The sequence below is a fragment of the Hyalella azteca genome, unplaced genomic scaffold, assembly GCF_000764305.2.
Source record: "Hyalella azteca isolate HAZT.00-mixed unplaced genomic scaffold, Hazt_2.0.2 contig4579, whole genome shotgun sequence".
Lineage (NCBI taxonomy): Eukaryota > Metazoa > Arthropoda > Malacostraca > Amphipoda > Hyalellidae > Hyalella > Hyalella azteca.
The window spans coordinates 64,413-83,376 of record NW_025934792.1 but is presented as its reverse complement, the minus strand read 5'-3'; the positions used below and the strand labels follow the sequence as shown (position 1 = coordinate 83,376).

Genomic DNA, 18,964 nt, shown 5'->3' with positions numbered 1-18,964 from the left:
TGTAATAAATATTTTCATTCCATTATATTGGTCTGAATACTTTAACACTATGAAGTAAGTGTATTAAGGTTTGAACCAGTATTGGTCACTACCCCGACAGCGGCCAGCATTTCGAGGTACAACAAACAACCCTTACATGCGAGTTGCCACTCGATTTACCGCCCACCAAAACTAGAAACTCCTAACCTGTTTCATGCATTCAGAATCTGTCTTAAGCGGAATTTAAAGTAAAAAAATACATACAATAGGATAATAAAAACAAACAAACTTGAAATTTCAATAATAAACGGCAGACAAATTCAAGACAACCAAGAAACTAAAGTTAGGTTAACATAAAGAATTTTGCTAGATCCCTATTTTCACCGCTTCAAATCAACTTATACTTCAACATGTTATATCCTCGGCCGATATCTGCATTAAAATAAATTGCAGTCTTTTCATCCATAATTAATATTGATTGCACGACTCGAAAAGCAGAACTGCGATTAAAATAAAGCGTTCTATGGAAACTGAAACTGAAAAACGGTAACTGAATTTGAAAGCAGCAGAAACTGGCAAGACTGACAGAATTGATATGAAAGAACACATCTGGCAGTATTCATCATTGAATATTCATCACAAAATGCTTGTCAGAAGGCTTGTTACTTTTACCTTAGAAATAATTTTCCAGCAGTTACTAGGCCATCTTACACATATAAAACTTACTGAATATCAACTCCTCTTCATTGCACGCAAATAAAGGCTATAAACGAGATGAAATGAAGAAGGGAAATAACAAGAAATACGGATGATCTGAATAAAGAGCAGACAAATACAGATGAGCAGAAGGAAAAGCGGAAATGCGGATGAGAAAAATTAAGAGCAAAGAAATGTGAATTAGCAAAATAACAGGCAAAAAATTACAGACAAGCTAAATTAAGAGCAAAAAAATACGGATACTCGAAATAAAGCGTTGGGAAATGAAGACCGGCAAAAATCAGAGAGCAGCCGTCGAACGTACGCAACTGTAGAACGATTAACACTAATGTGTAGTTTGCTTCCGCTGTTTAACACGTAGTTATTGATTGTAGAACTTACGATAATAAAAACTAAAGAACATTTAACTAGCCAAGACGCCTGAGGAGCGCAATGAGTTTGAAACATGGACGTTACACGAGTTTACAATGCACAATAAACTCTGTGCACAGATGGGGACAATGTCCAGACGTCCACCTTTTACAGACGAAGACATTTTCAGATGTAAACAATTTACATAAAAAGATAGTCCAGATGCCCACAGAGCTAGACAACCGTCGCACTCGTCAACGGCCGTCCGCCAGGCTGCCTCAGGCAGCACCAGCCACCGGGGCACTGCTGAACCAAGCCAAGTCCAAACAGCGAGAAGAGCGGAAACCATGCACTCATACGGTCAAGATGTGTCCAGATGTAGCAAATGTCCAGATACACAACAGAAAGTGATGCTTGGTACATGGCTTGCTCAGTTGAGCAATGTATTGGCCTGAAAGAGAAATAATGACGGTTGAAATCAATATCTCGGGTGATGTCGTGTAGAAGAATTTATTTACTTGTCATCTTACCTTTTAAATCAAAATAAAGTGCTGGGGCAATGATGCAGTGAGTCTAAGTAAGTAGAAAAATCTCATGTCTTATTGAAATTTTACCTATAATAGCAATTAAATATTTAATGAACTATATCTCAATAAAAAAAATTGTATTTATTAAATGAATATAAAAATTTAATAATTATTTATAAATATAACTGATTATTAATATCTCAAGAAATAATTTGTATAATTTTTTATTTTTATAAATAATACGCGAAATCATCCTCTTCAATAATGGAAATTTGCAGCAGCTCATTCTTGCAAGTGAAATATTCGCTCCTGCGTAAAGGTTGGCTGATATCAATGACCAATACAAATTATTCCTCAGGCAGCTCATTCCTAATAGATCAGAGGTGGGCAGTAGCGCGCTACATGTAGCGGCAGCTACATTTTTAGTAGCGGTAGCGCCCGCTACATTTAGAGCATGTAGCGGTAGCGGTAGCGCCCGCTACATTTAGAGCATGTAGCGGTAGCGGCCGCTACATTTCAAAGTAGCGCTGCCCAGCTCTGCTCATTATGGAAAAAACGTCCCGTAGCAAAAAAAAACAGGTATAAAAAATAAAAATAGATTAGTACTTGATGCTTTGATACAAAGCCCAGAAATTAGACACTCGTCTCGTAAATTTTGAAGCCATAATGTAATTGCATTAAGCAACGTAAACCAGATGAGGGTTACAGAAGACAGACCATAGCATCATAACTCACAATTACAAAGCGGCGGCATATGGTACGGGGCAAGCCTGGGATGCTCGTGGCGTCCTCTATGCTGCTGAAATCGCCGAAAAATTTCCTGCAGAAAAATCATAAACTATTAAAATTAAAACAAATTCACAAGCTTACCGTTAAAGTAAATTTTATAACCAAACTAATAATTTTTTCTAGATTTCTCTTGGCAGATGCTACATATCTGAAAAAATATATCCAGCGCGTAATAGACGCTGGAAAAAACTTATACCAACAGAATAAAATTACACGTTTTGATCTGTCAATTCGTTTTAGTGCAATGTCCGATTTGGAAATTGAGTGTCACTGGCATCACGTAATGCAAAATTATCTTAAACAACAACCAGAATAGTTTCAAGCAGACGACCAGTTGATCAGAGTGTGTGTAGCCTGATGATCAGGGGCCATACTTTCAAAACTGGCTAAGTGAAAGTAAGTACTTACGCTCTATATTTTCTTGTCTATGATTAGTGGATTTTGCTTGAAATGCCTTCAATGATTGGCTGATGAACTTACGATCTCTTAACTTTTTTTGAAAGTATAGGCCCAGAGTGGGTGTAGTTGATCAGATGGTAGAGAAAGCAGGTTACCTAACTTACCTGTGGTTGGAGATAATGGTGGCATACTTTGGTCCAATGGTGGGCAGTTGCTGTATTCGCTTCTCATCGCCTGAGTTGAGGATCGCCAGCACCTGTCAAGTGGAAATATTTTAGTAAACTACAGAACATGTTCATGCTTAGTTACCAGAATAATGCTCAAGTCAAACATATTCAAATTAATTCCCACTAGTACTAACATACGACAAATAATCGACTTGGTTAACTGGCGCACAAGAATGTAGAGTGTAATCAATAAACGTACCCAAACGTTTTTATGGTAAGCGAGAAGAGTTAGGGACACTCACATGCTGAGCGTGGCTCCTAACTACGCTGGGGCTGACGGTGCACGTAGTCACGTCCAGTGAAGCTTGCTGGATCTTCTTCCTACGGTTGCTTGATGTTGTATTGAGCTTATCTCCACGTCTTGCATTGACTCGGCTATTGCTCAGGCAAGTGGTTGCATTTAATTTGTTCTGAGAAGATTTCTTCGATCGCAAGTTTGACGCTTTATTAACTGCTATTACCGGTTCAAATGTTAAACGAGCAGGTTTACGAATATTCTGCCGGGGCCTCAAACCACTTCGTGTTGTGTTCAAAGTATCATCAAAGGCATTGTGACTGATGTCCGCATGCCACATTGACGAGTTCATATCAACACAAGTTTGATTAAGTGTCTTGGCAGCTGCCACCCGTTTTGCTCTTCGCATAGTGCAAGAAAAATCTGTCTCATCCTGAAGATGCGTTTGTTGGTGTTCATCTGCCTCCTTTTTCCGATTCCTAGTGGTCCAGTTAGTGCAGGTGACATTGAACTTCACGCGAGGCTCCGGCATCAGTGAATTTTCGAATAAACATGTCTCCGTTTGTTGGTAAGATTCATTTCCAAAAAAATCACTATCATTCATGATGTTATGTCTCAAAGTAGCACTCAGCTTACCACCCGTTTTCGACATTGAAGAATCAATTACCGTTTCATTCAAGTCCGTTGAAAACGAATCAGATTGAATCGTATTGGAAACATCTCCCAGAACAGACCTGTTCCAGCTATTCTGCATGGATTTCATAGAGGCACGATGGTCCACGTTTTCTTCCCAAGACTCAAGGTTTTTCTTCCGCGGTCGACCACGCTTCTGTTTTAGACCTACAGATTCATTCATAGTTTTCATATCGTAGCTAACTTGACTAACATCGGTCTGCCGATTTTCATTGCTATCGCTTAGGATAGAATGAAAAGATTCATCGCTATCAAAGATAGAAACGTTGACTGGATCTTCATATTTAGTCTTTTTTTGAGGCGTGAAGGCTCTGCCGTGGTGCTAGATTTTTTATGGTAAGCGAGAAGAGTTAGGGACACTCACATGCTGAGCGTGGCTCCTAACTACGCTGGGGCTGACGGTGCACGTAGTCACGTCCAGTGAAGCTTGCTGGATCTTCTTCCTACGGTTGCTTGATGTTGTATTGAGCTTATCTCCACGTCTTGCATTGACTCGGCTATTGCTCAGGCAAGTGGTTGCATTTAATTTGTTCTGAGAAGATTTCTTCGATCGCAAGTTTGACGCTTTATTAACTGCTATTACCGGTTCAAATGTTAAACGAGCAGGTTTACGAATATTCTGCCGGGGCCTCAAACCACTTCGTGTTGTGTTCAAAGTATCATCAAAGGCATTGTGACTGATGTCCGCATGCCACATTGACGAGTTCATATCAACACAAGTTTGATTAAGTGTCTTGGCAGCTGCCACCCGTTTTGCTCTTCGCATAGTGCAAGAAAAATCTGTCTCATCCTGAAGATGCGTTTGTTGGTGTTCATCTGCCTCCTTTTTCCGATTCCTAGTGGTCCAGTTAGTGCAGGTGACATTGAACTTCACGCGAGGCTCTGGCATCAGTGAATTTTCGAATAAACATGTCTCCGTTTGTTGGTAAGATTCATTTCCAAAAAAATCACTATCATTCATGATGTTATGTCTCAAAGTAGCACTCAGCTTACCACCCGTTTTCGACATTGAAGAATCAATTACCGTTTCATTCAAGTCCGTTGAAAACGAATCAGATTGAATCGTATTGGAAACATCTCCCAGAACAGACCTGTTCCAGCTATTCTGCATGGATTTCATAGAGGCACGATGGTCCACGTTTTCTTCCCAAGACTCAAGGTTTTTCTTCCGCGGTCGACCACGCTTCCGTTTTAGACCTACAGATTCATTCATAGTTTTCATATCGTAGCTAACTTGACTAACATCGGTCTGCCGATTTTCATTGCTATCGCTTAGGATAGAATGAGAAGATTCATCGCTATCAAAGATAGAAACGTTGACTGGATCTTCATATTTAGTCTTTTTTTTGAGGCGTGAAGGCTCTGCCGTGGTGCTAGAGACACGACCGTCATGAATAGAGTCATCACACGGCGTTGCTGCTCCCGCCTCCACTGACGCTGAGTCTGACAAGCCAGCTTCACTAGCCGCACCAGATGAACATCGTCTTCGTGCACATCCCGTCTCTGATGCAGGCTTGTAAGTTTCACTCAACTCTAACTTTTTGTCAAGCATGCCGGGAGTCACAGCGTGAGGTGTATGGGGAAAAAACTCCAGGGCAAGTTTCTTGGCGCGTTTTTTGGCTACAGGAGGCAAGCAAGTTGGCACTAAAAATCCATCGTTAGTTTTCGAGTTGTGAGAATTTTCAGAAGAGTCCATAGAAACTGCAAGGGTATCCAAAGGTTCTGCATCTTGAACTGACAGTCTCGTGCTCCTCTGCAATAAAAAGTTTTGCTTTCATAGTCCAAAAACATATTTCAAACATAAACAAATACACCAGCCAAGCCGCAGAGAAGAACTATCTTAATTTATGTGCATAAGACAAATTGAAGCATATATTAATAGTATTTATTAGTATATTCCAATCGGTTAACTCAATTTATATACTTTCTGTTAATAGCTGATAAAGTTTAGATGAAAACGATTCGGTTCAAAATTAAGACAAAACTGAAGAAAAGTTCTCACTCTAGGGCGCTTTGCCACAGAGTTGTGCACAGCGCGCTCAACCATCTTCTCGACAGCGTCATGGAAGTGTCGCCGCTGGCGCCCGCTCGTGGTAGGGGTGCTGAACATCGCCTCGAGAACAGCAGCACCAAGGTCAGGGCTTCCCTGTTCACTCCCTGTGCAGGCCGTGGCATCCTTGACAGCTCGACTGAGAACAATGAAGGAATACTAATAAGAAGGAATTTTAACATGGTACATGATAAATGGAAATAGAAGAGCGACAGATCCAATTACAATGGTTGTTATTCACAACGCTTAGCAAGCACGAGTGAAACCTAAAATTTATCAACAGAGTTGTCATGTATTTTATATTTATATATATGACTAGGACAAGAAGAGTGAAAACGCAACAAATGTGCGAGCAAGTCAATGGTCTATGAATGAAAAATATTCATACAACACACTCAACAAGACTCTTGAGTACCTGCGTGTGAAGCGGCTTATGAATGAGAAATTGAAAGAGTCTTCCAGCTTGTCCATGATGCGCCGTTCCACTTGATGCACCAAAGGACTAAAGGTAAAACAATGTTAACAAAATTTACAACTAAATGGAAAGGCATTGCAAAACATGATACAAATTAAAAATCAAGTTAGTAAGTGGTAAAAAACATTTAGATTTTTGTTCAACATGTACCGGTAGTGTGATCTGCGTAGCTCTACTACTAATGAGTTGTATTTGCAATACACTAGCGTAAAACAGTGGTTGATAAATAAACAAGATTTTCGTAGGCACAATAAATATAATAATCTCAATGAACGCAGACAAACTGCAGACGCAGAAATATAAGAGTATCTCTCAATTGAATTTGGTATAAAAAATATACAATAACTAATTACTCCACCTGATGAAACTGGACATATCAGCTTGCAGAACACTACGGGGCAGCTTAGCCACTCCTTCTAAAGGCGATCCAAGGAAGTTGTTCTGTAAGGGGGAAGACGCACGCAGCTGGGAAGTGGGAGCATCTGGTGCTTGATCTTCCAGTGGGAGGGAGTGCTCCTCCTCAAACTGAGGCTGCTGCAGTGAAGGGAATATGAGGGGAGAGCGCTTCGCCGTACCGATGCTGTGATCCTCTCTGCAATACAGACACGCATGTGACACAGTCATGACAGAAAGCAACATTGCTGGTATTAGGCCTGGCCTAGAAAATTGTTCACTAGTTGAACCTTACAGCAAAGCAAAATATAAGCTCAAGTATGCATGGTTCTGAAGTTTTCATTTAAGCAAAAGAAAAGCAATCATTCACACAAGTTACATTTTTATTCAAAGATGCGGCATCATAACTGCAATCGATGGAAGTAAGTTATGTGACATGGGGGTTAATTATGCAATATGGGCCAAGGCATGGAATGCGAGGTCATTTATACCTTGAATTGCCTTACCGGAAGCGAGGCTGGAAAGAAGAGTCCAGGGCCTTCAAGGAGCCCCTAGTGGCAGCGGGCGTGTGGCCAGGTGTGCTGACGGTTGTGTTGTGAGCCACCGCCAGAGGGCCAGGCGTGCCCCTGATACTCAGAGATGAATTTCTCAAGGCGCCAGAACGTGTGGCTTTTAAGTCTGAAGTCCTTAAATGGAGGCGCTTGGAGGCAAGGTTGGGTGTAGCTGTAGGGTCTTCATAGCGACGCTTCAGCATCTTGCGCTGAAAACAAGACTTGCTGTTAACTTCAGTCAACAACACAATACAATTTCTTATATATGTGGGAAAAGGATATTTCAACTAAATTTATGTTTTTTTTGTGTGTAAACCCATAGGGAACAATTTCCGCCATCAATTTCGTAAAATTAACATTTTGATGAACATTGCCGGGAAAATGGCGCCTTTCAGACAAAATCAAAAATTGTTCTGGAGTTTTTCGACAAGAATTTTCCAGCGATTTGCAATTCAACAAATAAAATGATGGGTCAACATAACTGGCTACACAGTCGGGATGGCAATAACAGGTTATCAACAGCACGTCAACATTAGCTCAGGACTAACCGCAGAGCTGAGCTGTTGCACAGGCCGCGTGCGCACGTCGCGCATCTGTTCTGCGTAGAGCAGAGTTGTGCGCGTCTGGCTGACATGTGCGAGACGCGCGCACGCTATCACAGCCGCACAAGCGTCGCCGCAGAGGCTCTCGCGCAGCAGTTGAGTTAGAATCGAATCTCTGAGGACAAACAAGATAGCAACTTCAATAACTACGGTAGCAAGATAATCATTTCCGTCCGTAATGATTTCAAAAAATTGCGGGCAGAAAAACGTGACGACCGAGCCACATACTTGAACAGAAGGAACACGTGAAACTTACTGAAACTCATAAATATATTATCAACACAACACTCAATATGACCCCCATTTGGCGTTAACAATCTAAACTTTTAGTGATCGCGTACCACGTTCAGTCACTGCTTGCCACTAGCAAATCAGCCACCGGTATGAGATATTAATATTTTTTTACCATATGCGCAAATAATTAGAGCGATGAATAAGTTTACTATTTTATTTGATGGTGAGTCGCTCAGACAGGAAGAGGTGCGTATGGCAGTAGTTGCAAATTGCGGCCAGATTATCTTGTGCTAAGTCGTAAACATTTTTGTGAAGTGAAAAAAAAATCGAAATTCAAATTGTTAATGAAGCTGAAAACATTTGCTTACCACCTGAAAGGCTCATGCCTAACACTAGAGGTTCACTTTTAAGGGCACAACTGTTCTAGTGTGTAGCCTGTAAAGCTGCCAGCGGCACGAGGCTGGTGCAACGCTCCAGCTGCTAGTACCGCTAGACAATACAGTTCTACAAACTTTAAAATACCGCTATGTAACTATTACTATACCATGACAGAAGCCTCACCCTTGAAGGCTATTAAATTCCGTCCACCAGCGACTCCAAGAAATGAACTGAGCTTCCCAATGCCTGAACCAAAGACTATCTACTCTTATTTCAGTCCACTACCACTGCACTACAATAAATTAGGTTGAAATTCAATAGTGATCTTTGAAAATGATTTAAATTTACCATGTCTTACAGACAGACCTGTAAGGGACGTGGCCACTTCCGGATGCTCTCGCAGAGAGCACCTTGCCAAGAGCCAGCAAGCCTTTATTGATGGCCACGCCCTCATTGAAGAGCTTCTTGCTGCTGCCCTGAGCGGCATCAGCAGCGCACTGATACTGACGACCGACGCTCTCACTACCAGCCAAGTCCACAACCCACAACACCGACGATCCTTGCTGCCCTCTCGACAGCTAGTTAAGAATAATTGCATTATAATACTTGTAAATTTCAAGCCCAAGCTAATAGCACTGAAAACTGGCGAAGCAAATTTCATTGGCTACAAAATTTCACACCCTTTCACAGCAGAAAAAGCAAGCAATCAACATAAATCCTCTTCTGAACTCTCAATACCATATGCAGTGATCACAAATAACAAGAATCAATGCTAATATATTCAGCTGGAAATGCATCAAGAATTATCGCTCCATAGAAGCCTATCAATATTAGGAAATATCTCATGAAATGTTTAGATTCTGATAATGGTTGACACCAACATATAAATATAACAGATGAAATTTCATGCAAGTCAATTGATTTCATTCAGCATTCTAACTTCATCAGCAGCAGGTAGTAAAAATGTTAGTCCTTCAATGTAATGAATTTCTGTTCCCTTCATTTTCTCTTTCTGATCATCAGAGGTAGTCCCAGTTGAAAGAAAAACATTCAACACAAATGTAAAAAAAAAGTTATATCAACCAATTATTATATCAATATTTACCTTGATTCCAACAAGGGCATGCGAGCGTGAGCTGTGTACATTGAGATTGGTTTTGGCAACGGTGCGTCGTCGGGTTGCTGCAGCTAGCAGAGTCTCCGCACTCTCCACGCACTTCACACACTTCTCCACGCAGCCTGTGGCTTGCATGCCTGTACAAACACACATAATAAACTTGCAGCATATTCTGTTGAAACCTGTGGCAGTGTCCTTATTTTTAGCACAACACACATTTGGGATAAGCATTGTTTGTTTGGGCATTAAAGTAATTCAAGCAGAATTGTTGGAACCGCAGAGGAGTTAAAGGTACCAACTAAATTCCATATCAATTTTTAATATAAAGGAAATCCACTTTGAGCAAAGAAATTCTACTTCCAGCAAGCATCTATACACCAATTTACACAATACTGCCATGGACAATTTTTCAAACATACCTCCTGTCATATCAGGTCGGATAATCAGTTGGGAGCGATTAGAAGTCAATAAATCGTACACTTTTTCATTGTACACTTCCAAGAATGATAACTTGATGCAAAACTTTGCCCTTGCCTTGTCTTGTTTCAGAACGCAAGTTGTTGCATTCATTTTAGGTGTATTTATTTTCATCCCACTCTCATCAGTCATCAGCTGTGAAGGTAATTCAGGAATATCATGCTTATGCCTGCAGGAGCCAGATCCATCACCCTCAATGGCATCTGTATTCAGCACTTCTGAAGAATGTCTTTCAATGAAATTATTACTTTCTGCTGTTCCTTCCATTTCATTATTTCCATTAGTAGCAAAGATTTTGGTAGGGGTAACATCAGTAATTCTTCTATGCTGTGGCTCAGTGCCTCCAGATGTTGCCTTATCCTCATATGCTATTGCATCACCAGATGCTGCTGCATCCAAGAAATCAGCCAGAGCTCTCTGGAGTATTCCTTGGTCCTGGAAATCACAATTTGATCTCAATGTATACTAGTGAATGAGAGTGAGCAAAACTCTATGCTCTTATAGAAATATTATGATTATATAAATTGTCTCAAACTATTACTCTTTGCATGTGAAAGAATAGATCCACAGTGAAGAGAAATAAGGATACACTTTCAATCAATAGCCAATAAGTCTTACGGCGCTTAAAGCATGAATTTTTTACACCATTATAAAAAATTTACAACAAATGCCAAGGGCCTAAATTGAGAGCAAGTCAGGAAGTACCTACCTAGTCTTGGTTCAAATGAGCCCTAACTCAAAAAGCAGTCACCTGAGGTCTTGACTGGAGACCTCCACCAGTCCCCATAGTGAAGGTCTTGCCAGAGCCTGTCTGGCCATATGCAAGGACAGTTGCATTGTAGCCTTGTAGTACAGCCTTCACCAGAGGCTGTACAGCCTTCTCGTATACCGTCTTCTGGGCACAGCATGGGTCAAAAACACCATCCAGCTCATATGTCCTGTTGGATATTGTGTCCTGCACCTGCAAAATAGAAATTTTCATCTTTTTGATAAAAAGCATGTACAAAACATCTGATAGATATACAAGTAAAATTAAGTATGACTCAGCTACATCAGCTTTGATCCTAGTAACAACAGAGTGATCATAGTAACATAGTAATCACAGTGAAAAACCTTCTTTCTCACTTTCATCCAAAAAAGTACTTCTCCGAATAGTAAGAATTGGTGAGATAGAGAAAGGTATATAAATTTGAATTTACATCACAAAGCATTTTTGAAACAAACAAACTTGTAACACTGAATTGAAAATCAGTGAGACATCTGATCAATTCAGCAGTTTCCTTTATGAAAGTTAATTAGAAAAGCTAAAAATAACAAAGCCTTTTCTAAATGGGACATTTTCACAGCTTGCATGCAATTTCTGAACTCCTCAAGTCTTGTGTATCAATTGTGTAACTTTGGCATTGCATTTGGCACGCCAGCTTGTAATTCCAGACAGGAATTTTCCAGCTGAGTGGAAGATTTGACAAAGCAAGAAAATATGTTCAACATTCGGGTCAATGATTTGTTGTCAAGCTTATCACAACACAAGCTAGCTCATCCATAAAATTTAAATAGCACCCTCCTCAAATTACATACATACCTACTGACAAAATTTAATCAACTGTTCAAAAGAAAAATGTCAGATTTGAAATCTATAATGAAAATCAACAATGATCTGCATCAGTTTTTACCATCTGCACTGCACCTGCAGTGATCTAAAACATCTGTATTCTTTAGTCTGTTTTGATCATTTGCCAGCTTCTGTTAAACCTACCATGAAATGCGGTAATAAGGGATGGTTTTGAGCATTTTTTGTTAACAATTTCTTACCATTCAACATTTCATAAACAAGTTTGGGCTCATTTTAAAGATCTTTGCGAGAGCTATTGAATGGCATCTAAATAATTCCATATGCTATATGTAAGGTGCCAGACAAAAAAATAAAAGCATCCCAAATTACCCCTGGGAATGGGGTAATCTGGGACACTTGAAATAAAAGTCAATTTCAAAACGTTTGAAGCATGCAAAGTGTACTCATCCATTGCTAACAGTACTCAGAAGTCCTCCTCTTCCTTTGTAGATGTAGAATAAATGACATTTTCTATATTTTTAAACTTGCTTTTCCATTATTGATATGATATTACCATATCCATACATTATTGCATTATTGATGTAATATTACCCTATCCATGGACATGCCATTGTGTTACAATAACCTTGTCCACTGCAAGCTTCATATCAGCAGCTGTAGCATTTCTAGTACATTTTCTCATTTATGGAAAAAAAGGGCTGTTGTGCTTGTCATGTCTATGTTACTCTTTGCATGTGAAAGAATAGATCCACAGTGAAGAGAAATAAGGATACACTTTCAATCAATAGCCAATAAGTCTTATGGCGCTTAAAGCATGAATTTTTTACACCATTATAAAAAATTTACAACAAATGCCAAGGGCCTAAATTGAGAGCAAGTCAGGAAGTACCTACCTAGTCTTGGTTCAAATGAGCCCTAACTCAAAAAGCAGTCACCTGAGGTCTTGACTGGAGACCTCCACCAGTCCCCATAGTGAAGGTCTTGCCAGAGNCGCCGTATTAAAAAATTTTACTTACATAAAAGTTGCACCCAGGTGTCGGCTTGAAAACGTAATTGACAGAATTTGCATATATCATTCGAAAAAAATGGCAGCCATTTCTGCGTGATGGGGTAAAAAGGGACACCCTCCCCCTGGGGTAATTAGGCTTTAGGGACACCCTTAAAAATGCATTTACAGTAGAACCTCAGTTAGCAAAGGTTCCAGTTAACAAAACAAAATGATTAACAACAAAGAATTTTGAATACATTTACCTCACTCAGTGAAAAAATTCACTTATCAAAAAATTAGTGCATCATCGGTCGTTACAAAATTGTACATAGAATGCTATATATAGAATTGTGCACAAGGCATCATAGAATGAAAAGTAATTGACCGAAACTATGATTTCTTTCTCCAAAACATATGATGGTTGTCACTAAAACATTATTTTCTGTTTCAGCCTTTCAGGTATTTTTTTCACAATCTTTTTTGTTATAGTGAAATCACTTGACTGACTCGATTAAAATTGTGCCAAATTACAAACCTTGACCAGCTTGCCATGGACAAGGTCATTGTCAATGCTCAATGGCTTATGGCATGTCCATGAATACAGTAATATCACATTAATAATACGGTAATTAATGAATATGGTAATATCATATCAATAAAGGAAAAACAAGTAAAAATTACAGGAAATGTCATTTATTTTACATCTACATCATCTACAATCATAACACGAAAGAGGAGAACTTCAGGTTCAGAGTACTGTTAGTAATGGATGAGTACACTCTGCATGCTTCAAACGGTTTAAAGTTGACTTTTATTGCAAGTGTCCCAGATTACCCCATTCCCAGGGGTAAGTTGGTATGGTTTTATTTTGCATCTATGATCTGGCACCTTACAAATAGCATATGGAATTTTTGGAACTATTGGAAGATGCCATTAAATAGCTCTTGCAAAGAGCTATAAAATGAACCTAAAATTGTTTCTGAAATGTTTCATGGTAAGAAGTTATCAACACAAAACGCTCAAAACCATCCCTTTTTACCCCGTTTGATGGTAGCAAAAATGTTGAACTTCATGCCTCTATTTTTAGTTTTGCAATATTTTGATTAGTTTAGCTGCTACAACACTTCTACCATGAAATGTTGGACTCCTGTCCTGACTCATGAAGTTCTGAACTCCCAAATCCCAATTTACTACCTAACCCATCCCTTACCTATATTTAGTTTGTCAATAATGTTTGTTAACTACAGTAATTAAAACTACTTATATAGTGGAATATTTAGCTACATGAGCAACCCATGGTGGCAAACAAATTTTTTGCCAGACTCATTTTCAGACGCGTTCATAACTTTGTAATTTACGTTCACTTTTTGTTATTTTACTACACTGGGCCCGATATGGCATGTATTAAGTATTTTCAAAGTTTGTTATGTTTGAATGTTCTACTTTTGATTTAATTTATGTTTTGTATCACAGGTTCACAATGGTAACTGCAATGGCTTCCGATTGCTGTTGCCACAACGAGATCGAGAAGTAAACAGTACCCCCGTTCCAAGGAATATCAGCTGTTACATGTTAGATTGGGATACAGTCACTAGAATAAGGTAACAAGTTTGATCAAATTTTGGTTAATTCAAATTTTAGCAATTATTTTCAGATGACAAGACATTTTTACAGATAACCTTATAAATTTTGTCTAAACTATAAACCAGATACCGGCTTGTTAACTATAAAATAGCTTACTATATTACTTACCAAATTGGCACTCATTTAGTTGAGGTCAAATTTGCTATCATGGTCATACATAACTTACGGAAACAAAGGATTAATGATATGCAAACCACGGCACAGCTCATTTAGATTGGTTGCTGTAATCTTTAGCTTCTTGAAATTTCATAGATGATATCAAAGATATTGTTAAATGAATGTATATGAAATTGATCAGGCCTTTTTTATTTACATCAAGGGAGAGAAGTCTCGGACAATGTTCGAGACGTAAGTGAGAGCGAGTGCCTTGGCTTCTTTGAAAACCAATTTTGAGCATAAAATTATTACAAAAAAGCAGAGAAGAATCGTATTTAGATAAAAATTTAACAATAATTATTTGGGGTTGTGCTTTTAAGACAAGAGGTTCCTCTATAGATATTATTTGTAGAATATGTGATTTAGTATTGGCAATTTTATGATAAATATTCATATCTACAATCCCACGTTTCCATTTAGATGTAACTCCATTGCAATAAACGTAGAAAGTTGGTCGTTTTATTTTTGCCTCTATTATTAAGGTTACTCTAAGAAATTACAAACCCCTTCCTGCTTTCAAATAAAGTCTAAGAACCATTTTGTTATGGCAACATGCATCCCTGCTTGGTGTAGCTGGGATCGGTAATCCCTTATATTAGCGAATCCCGTTGCAATTGTCAAATACCATATACCAAGAATGCAGCTCCTGTACTGACATTGTCGTATCAGCTATCATTATTATTATTATTGAAAATGATTTGCATCATTTTGGAAACGACACATTAAAATTCCTATGACACATTTGAATAGCGTATCTTTGCATACTATAGTCAACTAGATTAACAATACTTTTCAGCGAGCGCTGTCAGAATTAATTTAGATTTTAGCTAGCGCGATATATGCTCCTTTTTGCACGTTGTCGCATAAGTTTATATAATAGAAACCAAGCTTGACCCTTTCAAAGACGAAGCTATATATTCAAAATACTCTACTGCAAGCGCATATGGCAGTATTTGTAACTATAACCTCTCAAACAATTTTACGGCCGGGCTCACGGCCTGTCTCCAAGTTTCAGTGAGCTTAAAGTATCTCTAATTAATCAACGCAGCTTGATGAAAATTTGCACATGCGTTCAGAAAGACCTAACAGATATTCAGGCCGTGATATTTTTTTCAATTTTGCTTTCCTTTACGAGTTATGCTGTCCTAAGTTTGTTGTGAGCCTAATATATATCCAATCCATCTGCACAAGCTTTCCAATATTACTAGAAAAGGACGGCAGAAGCAAAAAAATCATCACAATATAAACTTTGCCATTAGGCCCTATTGAACATGTGTGCAAAGTTTCATCAAGATGCATTCCTTAATTTGGGAGATATTTAAGCCTTTAAGGTTCACTGAAATTTGTAGACCTGCTACATGTCAGGCTGTCAATGTGTCCAAGAGGTATAATGGTTGAACTAGCATAAGGTTGACCCATGAGAAGCTCATTTTTGCGAATTTAGTTTGTTGTTTGCCTGTTATGTCACTGATCTCAGTGACGTCACAGGCATTAACAAATCATCAAAATGCGATCAAACCAATCCGTCATGGGAATGACTAGATTGTTCATGTAACTCAATCTACGTGACGTAATAAGAAAGCTGAACTGAAAGACAGAAGTCTTCGTGGGTCAACCTTATAAAGTTCAACCATATATATAATATACACATGTGAAAATGAAGCTGACACAAAATTAAAATAAGAAGTAAATTCTTACAACGCTCATAACAACGTATTGTAAATAAACATCTTCATTATTAATTAGGTCATAATTGGTTTGGATTTGAAATAATTATACGTGCCAAGTTTCATAAAAAAATCTGGCATGCCAATAAAAATAAAAAGTCTTCCAGCACATACAGTAGCATATTGTCAATAAATAGATACATATTTACTTATGTCAAGATCGATTCAGATTTGAAGATCTTAGAGGGAAAAAGTGCAAAAAAGTATCATTTAGCACATTCATTAAAATTAAAGTACCTAGGTAGAAGCAGAAATACCTGGTCATGCTCGCACAAGGGCATTGTGAGTGAATAATTTCATTTTTAATTTGGTAATTATCACTTATTTTCAATTTCATAAACTTATGCGTGGAAAAAGTGCTATGAAACTTAGTTCTGTAAATTTGTTTTAAAATATCATACACGGTGTCGAATCGATATGTCAATTGCAAAAAAATCCCTCAACAAAGAGTTTGCTCTAAATTAGGAATTGAATTGAAAACAAAATCCAGAGTAGAGCGGATGCGGATTAGAAAGGAATGAACGTCTTCGGCTCTCTGCTATGACAAACTAGAGTATCTTTTTCGAAAGCATTGAACAAACTCAACTTCTAAATCTGATCTTTGAACGTGAAGTTTTGAACGAGTATTGTTGTTGCCAGACGTATGTAAACTGGCGTCACGTGTGGTTGTCGATGCCTGCGCTGCCAGTACCAAACAGTCCAAACTTGCATTGTTGTCTCAGCCATAGTGGCAAACCAGAGATTTTTTAGAATCAGTTCATTTTTAATTTCCTCATTTACCCCAGATTTTAACAGATTTCTTATGTATGATAACTCTGGTATCCAAGATACTTTACTGGTCTACTTATAGGACTCAAAAATGAACTTGAGGAAGAGTCTAAAAAACTCTCTGCTTTGCCACTATGGTCTCAGCAGAGCAGAACCTAGTACCTACTAACATTGGAGTCTTGGAGACAGAGATATGTAAAAACTAATTTTTTAAAATGTAAATTTATTTGTAAACTGAGTTATATTTTGACTGTTTACCATGATACCATCGGCGTTCATAAAATTGTGATGCAATGCATACGCTTAATTTGCGTTCAGAAATTGTATATGTTTACCCTAGAAAAAAAATATGTTCTCGATTGCCACTATGGTCAGCAACCTAGTGCCACTTATCAAATACTTTTAAAAAGGGTGAATTCAATAGATTATAGGCTAGGCCTAGGTAGAAGTTGCAAACTTGCAATGAGTTCATCACTCATTGACTGATTGAGTCTCATTCAAATTTCATTTCAATGAAATAAATTGCAAAAAAAAAGTTATCTCACTTATCAGTTTCACACTTTGCACTTTACTGACAATAGCTAGTAGCTACCATACCTAATTGATGGGATTTGGCAATTAAACTTACTATTCTGGTAATATCGATTTCATTTTAAAAGCCCTGACTACTTACCAAATTTTGGGAGTAGTCAGGAGTTAATACTGCTCGGTCAGACTCAGGAGCATCTTGTACTGGATGTGGACGAAGAAACACTTTAAAATTTAATTCTGCCATTGACAGAAGTAAAACTTGGTATGAAACTTTCAAGAAAACGTTAATAGTTAATACGGCTGCATGAAACTAAATTACTGGCTTACACGACCTTATGATATCACGTTCGCGGTTCGCGACACTGGGCGTTGTTTCGACCTCAGTTGCCAACTGCCAAGCACGATTTTGAACATTGACGCCAATTTGCGAACGTTTCGCCTTTTCAATCAATTCAGCACTGGTTGAATGGTAAACTTTTATATTGCAGTTATTTATTTTTTTAAATCAGAATAAAATTAAATCTATCGAAGTTTTAATCTCATTCATGGATAAAACTGTTGAGTAAAATAACAGTTACATAAATAACTTCATGTTCAAACTAGTTCAACATTGAATAATTTAGCGTTTATCTCATACTTTTTCTCACTAATTGAAAACGAAGACCTCTAAACCTCTTCGACACTGCTGCGACGAATTTTTGGTTGCGAATTTTTACAACAGGGTTTCTATGCATCCTAAGGTTTTCTACATTTTCTATGTTTTTTTTTTTCTCGCAACAGGTTTTCTACGCTCTTATCAAAACCGATCTTGACCAAATTTAAAAAGATGTAAATTAGCCACAACACGCTTCTGCGAACGTTGTTAATTTCTTCTATTTCTTCAGTAGGTTTTCCACGCGCAATTTAGTCAAACAGAAACCAATCTTGCCCTAATTAACAATGCTGCTATGCTATTTATTGACAGTACGCTCCTGCAAACGTTGTTAGAATTTTTCTATCCGTTGTGTTTTACCACACTAATCGTAAATATTTCGGAGCACTTAATTCAGAAGTTTTTGCAAATCGAAATCGATCTTGAACTTGTTAACAACGAAGCTATTTAGTCATAATGACATTTTCGTTAGACTTCAGCGAGGGTTGTTACATTTATTCTCTTCGCTTCGTTAGCGCTTAGCGCGCTAAATGCGAAGATTCAGACCACTTTGCACGCTTAACGAACTTAGCATACATAAAAACTTACGCATTTATAACGTGCTAAAAAGTAACATTTATTTAAATTGAAGTGGACAGAAAAACGTGCTACTGCGCTTGCACGAGCGTATTGTGAATAATTAGCATCGTTTTAATTGGTTAAGATCGATTTGGTTTGAGATATTTATTTTT

General features: G+C 38.2%; 1 protein-coding gene across 1 annotated transcript; it reads right to left on the bottom strand.

Annotated features, from left to right (window-relative positions):
* Positions 1-265: 265 nt before the first annotated feature.
* Positions 266-17,972, bottom strand: LOC108682075. Its single transcript, XM_018171188.2, has 14 exons — positions 17,724-17,972; positions 10,946-11,155; positions 10,137-10,629; positions 9,706-9,854; positions 8,967-9,178; positions 7,935-8,103; positions 7,342-7,595; positions 6,801-7,034; positions 6,383-6,469; positions 5,920-6,106; positions 4,282-5,670; positions 2,927-3,018; positions 2,310-2,394; positions 266-1,498 (listed from the first exon to the last, which is right to left on the bottom strand). The coding sequence occupies exons 1-14, from the start codon at positions 17,823-17,825 to the stop codon at positions 1,478-1,480; spliced, it is 3,684 nt and encodes a 1,227-aa protein (XP_018026677.1). The 5' UTR covers positions 17,826-17,972; the 3' UTR covers positions 266-1,477.
* Positions 17,973-18,964: the final 992 nt, after the last annotated feature.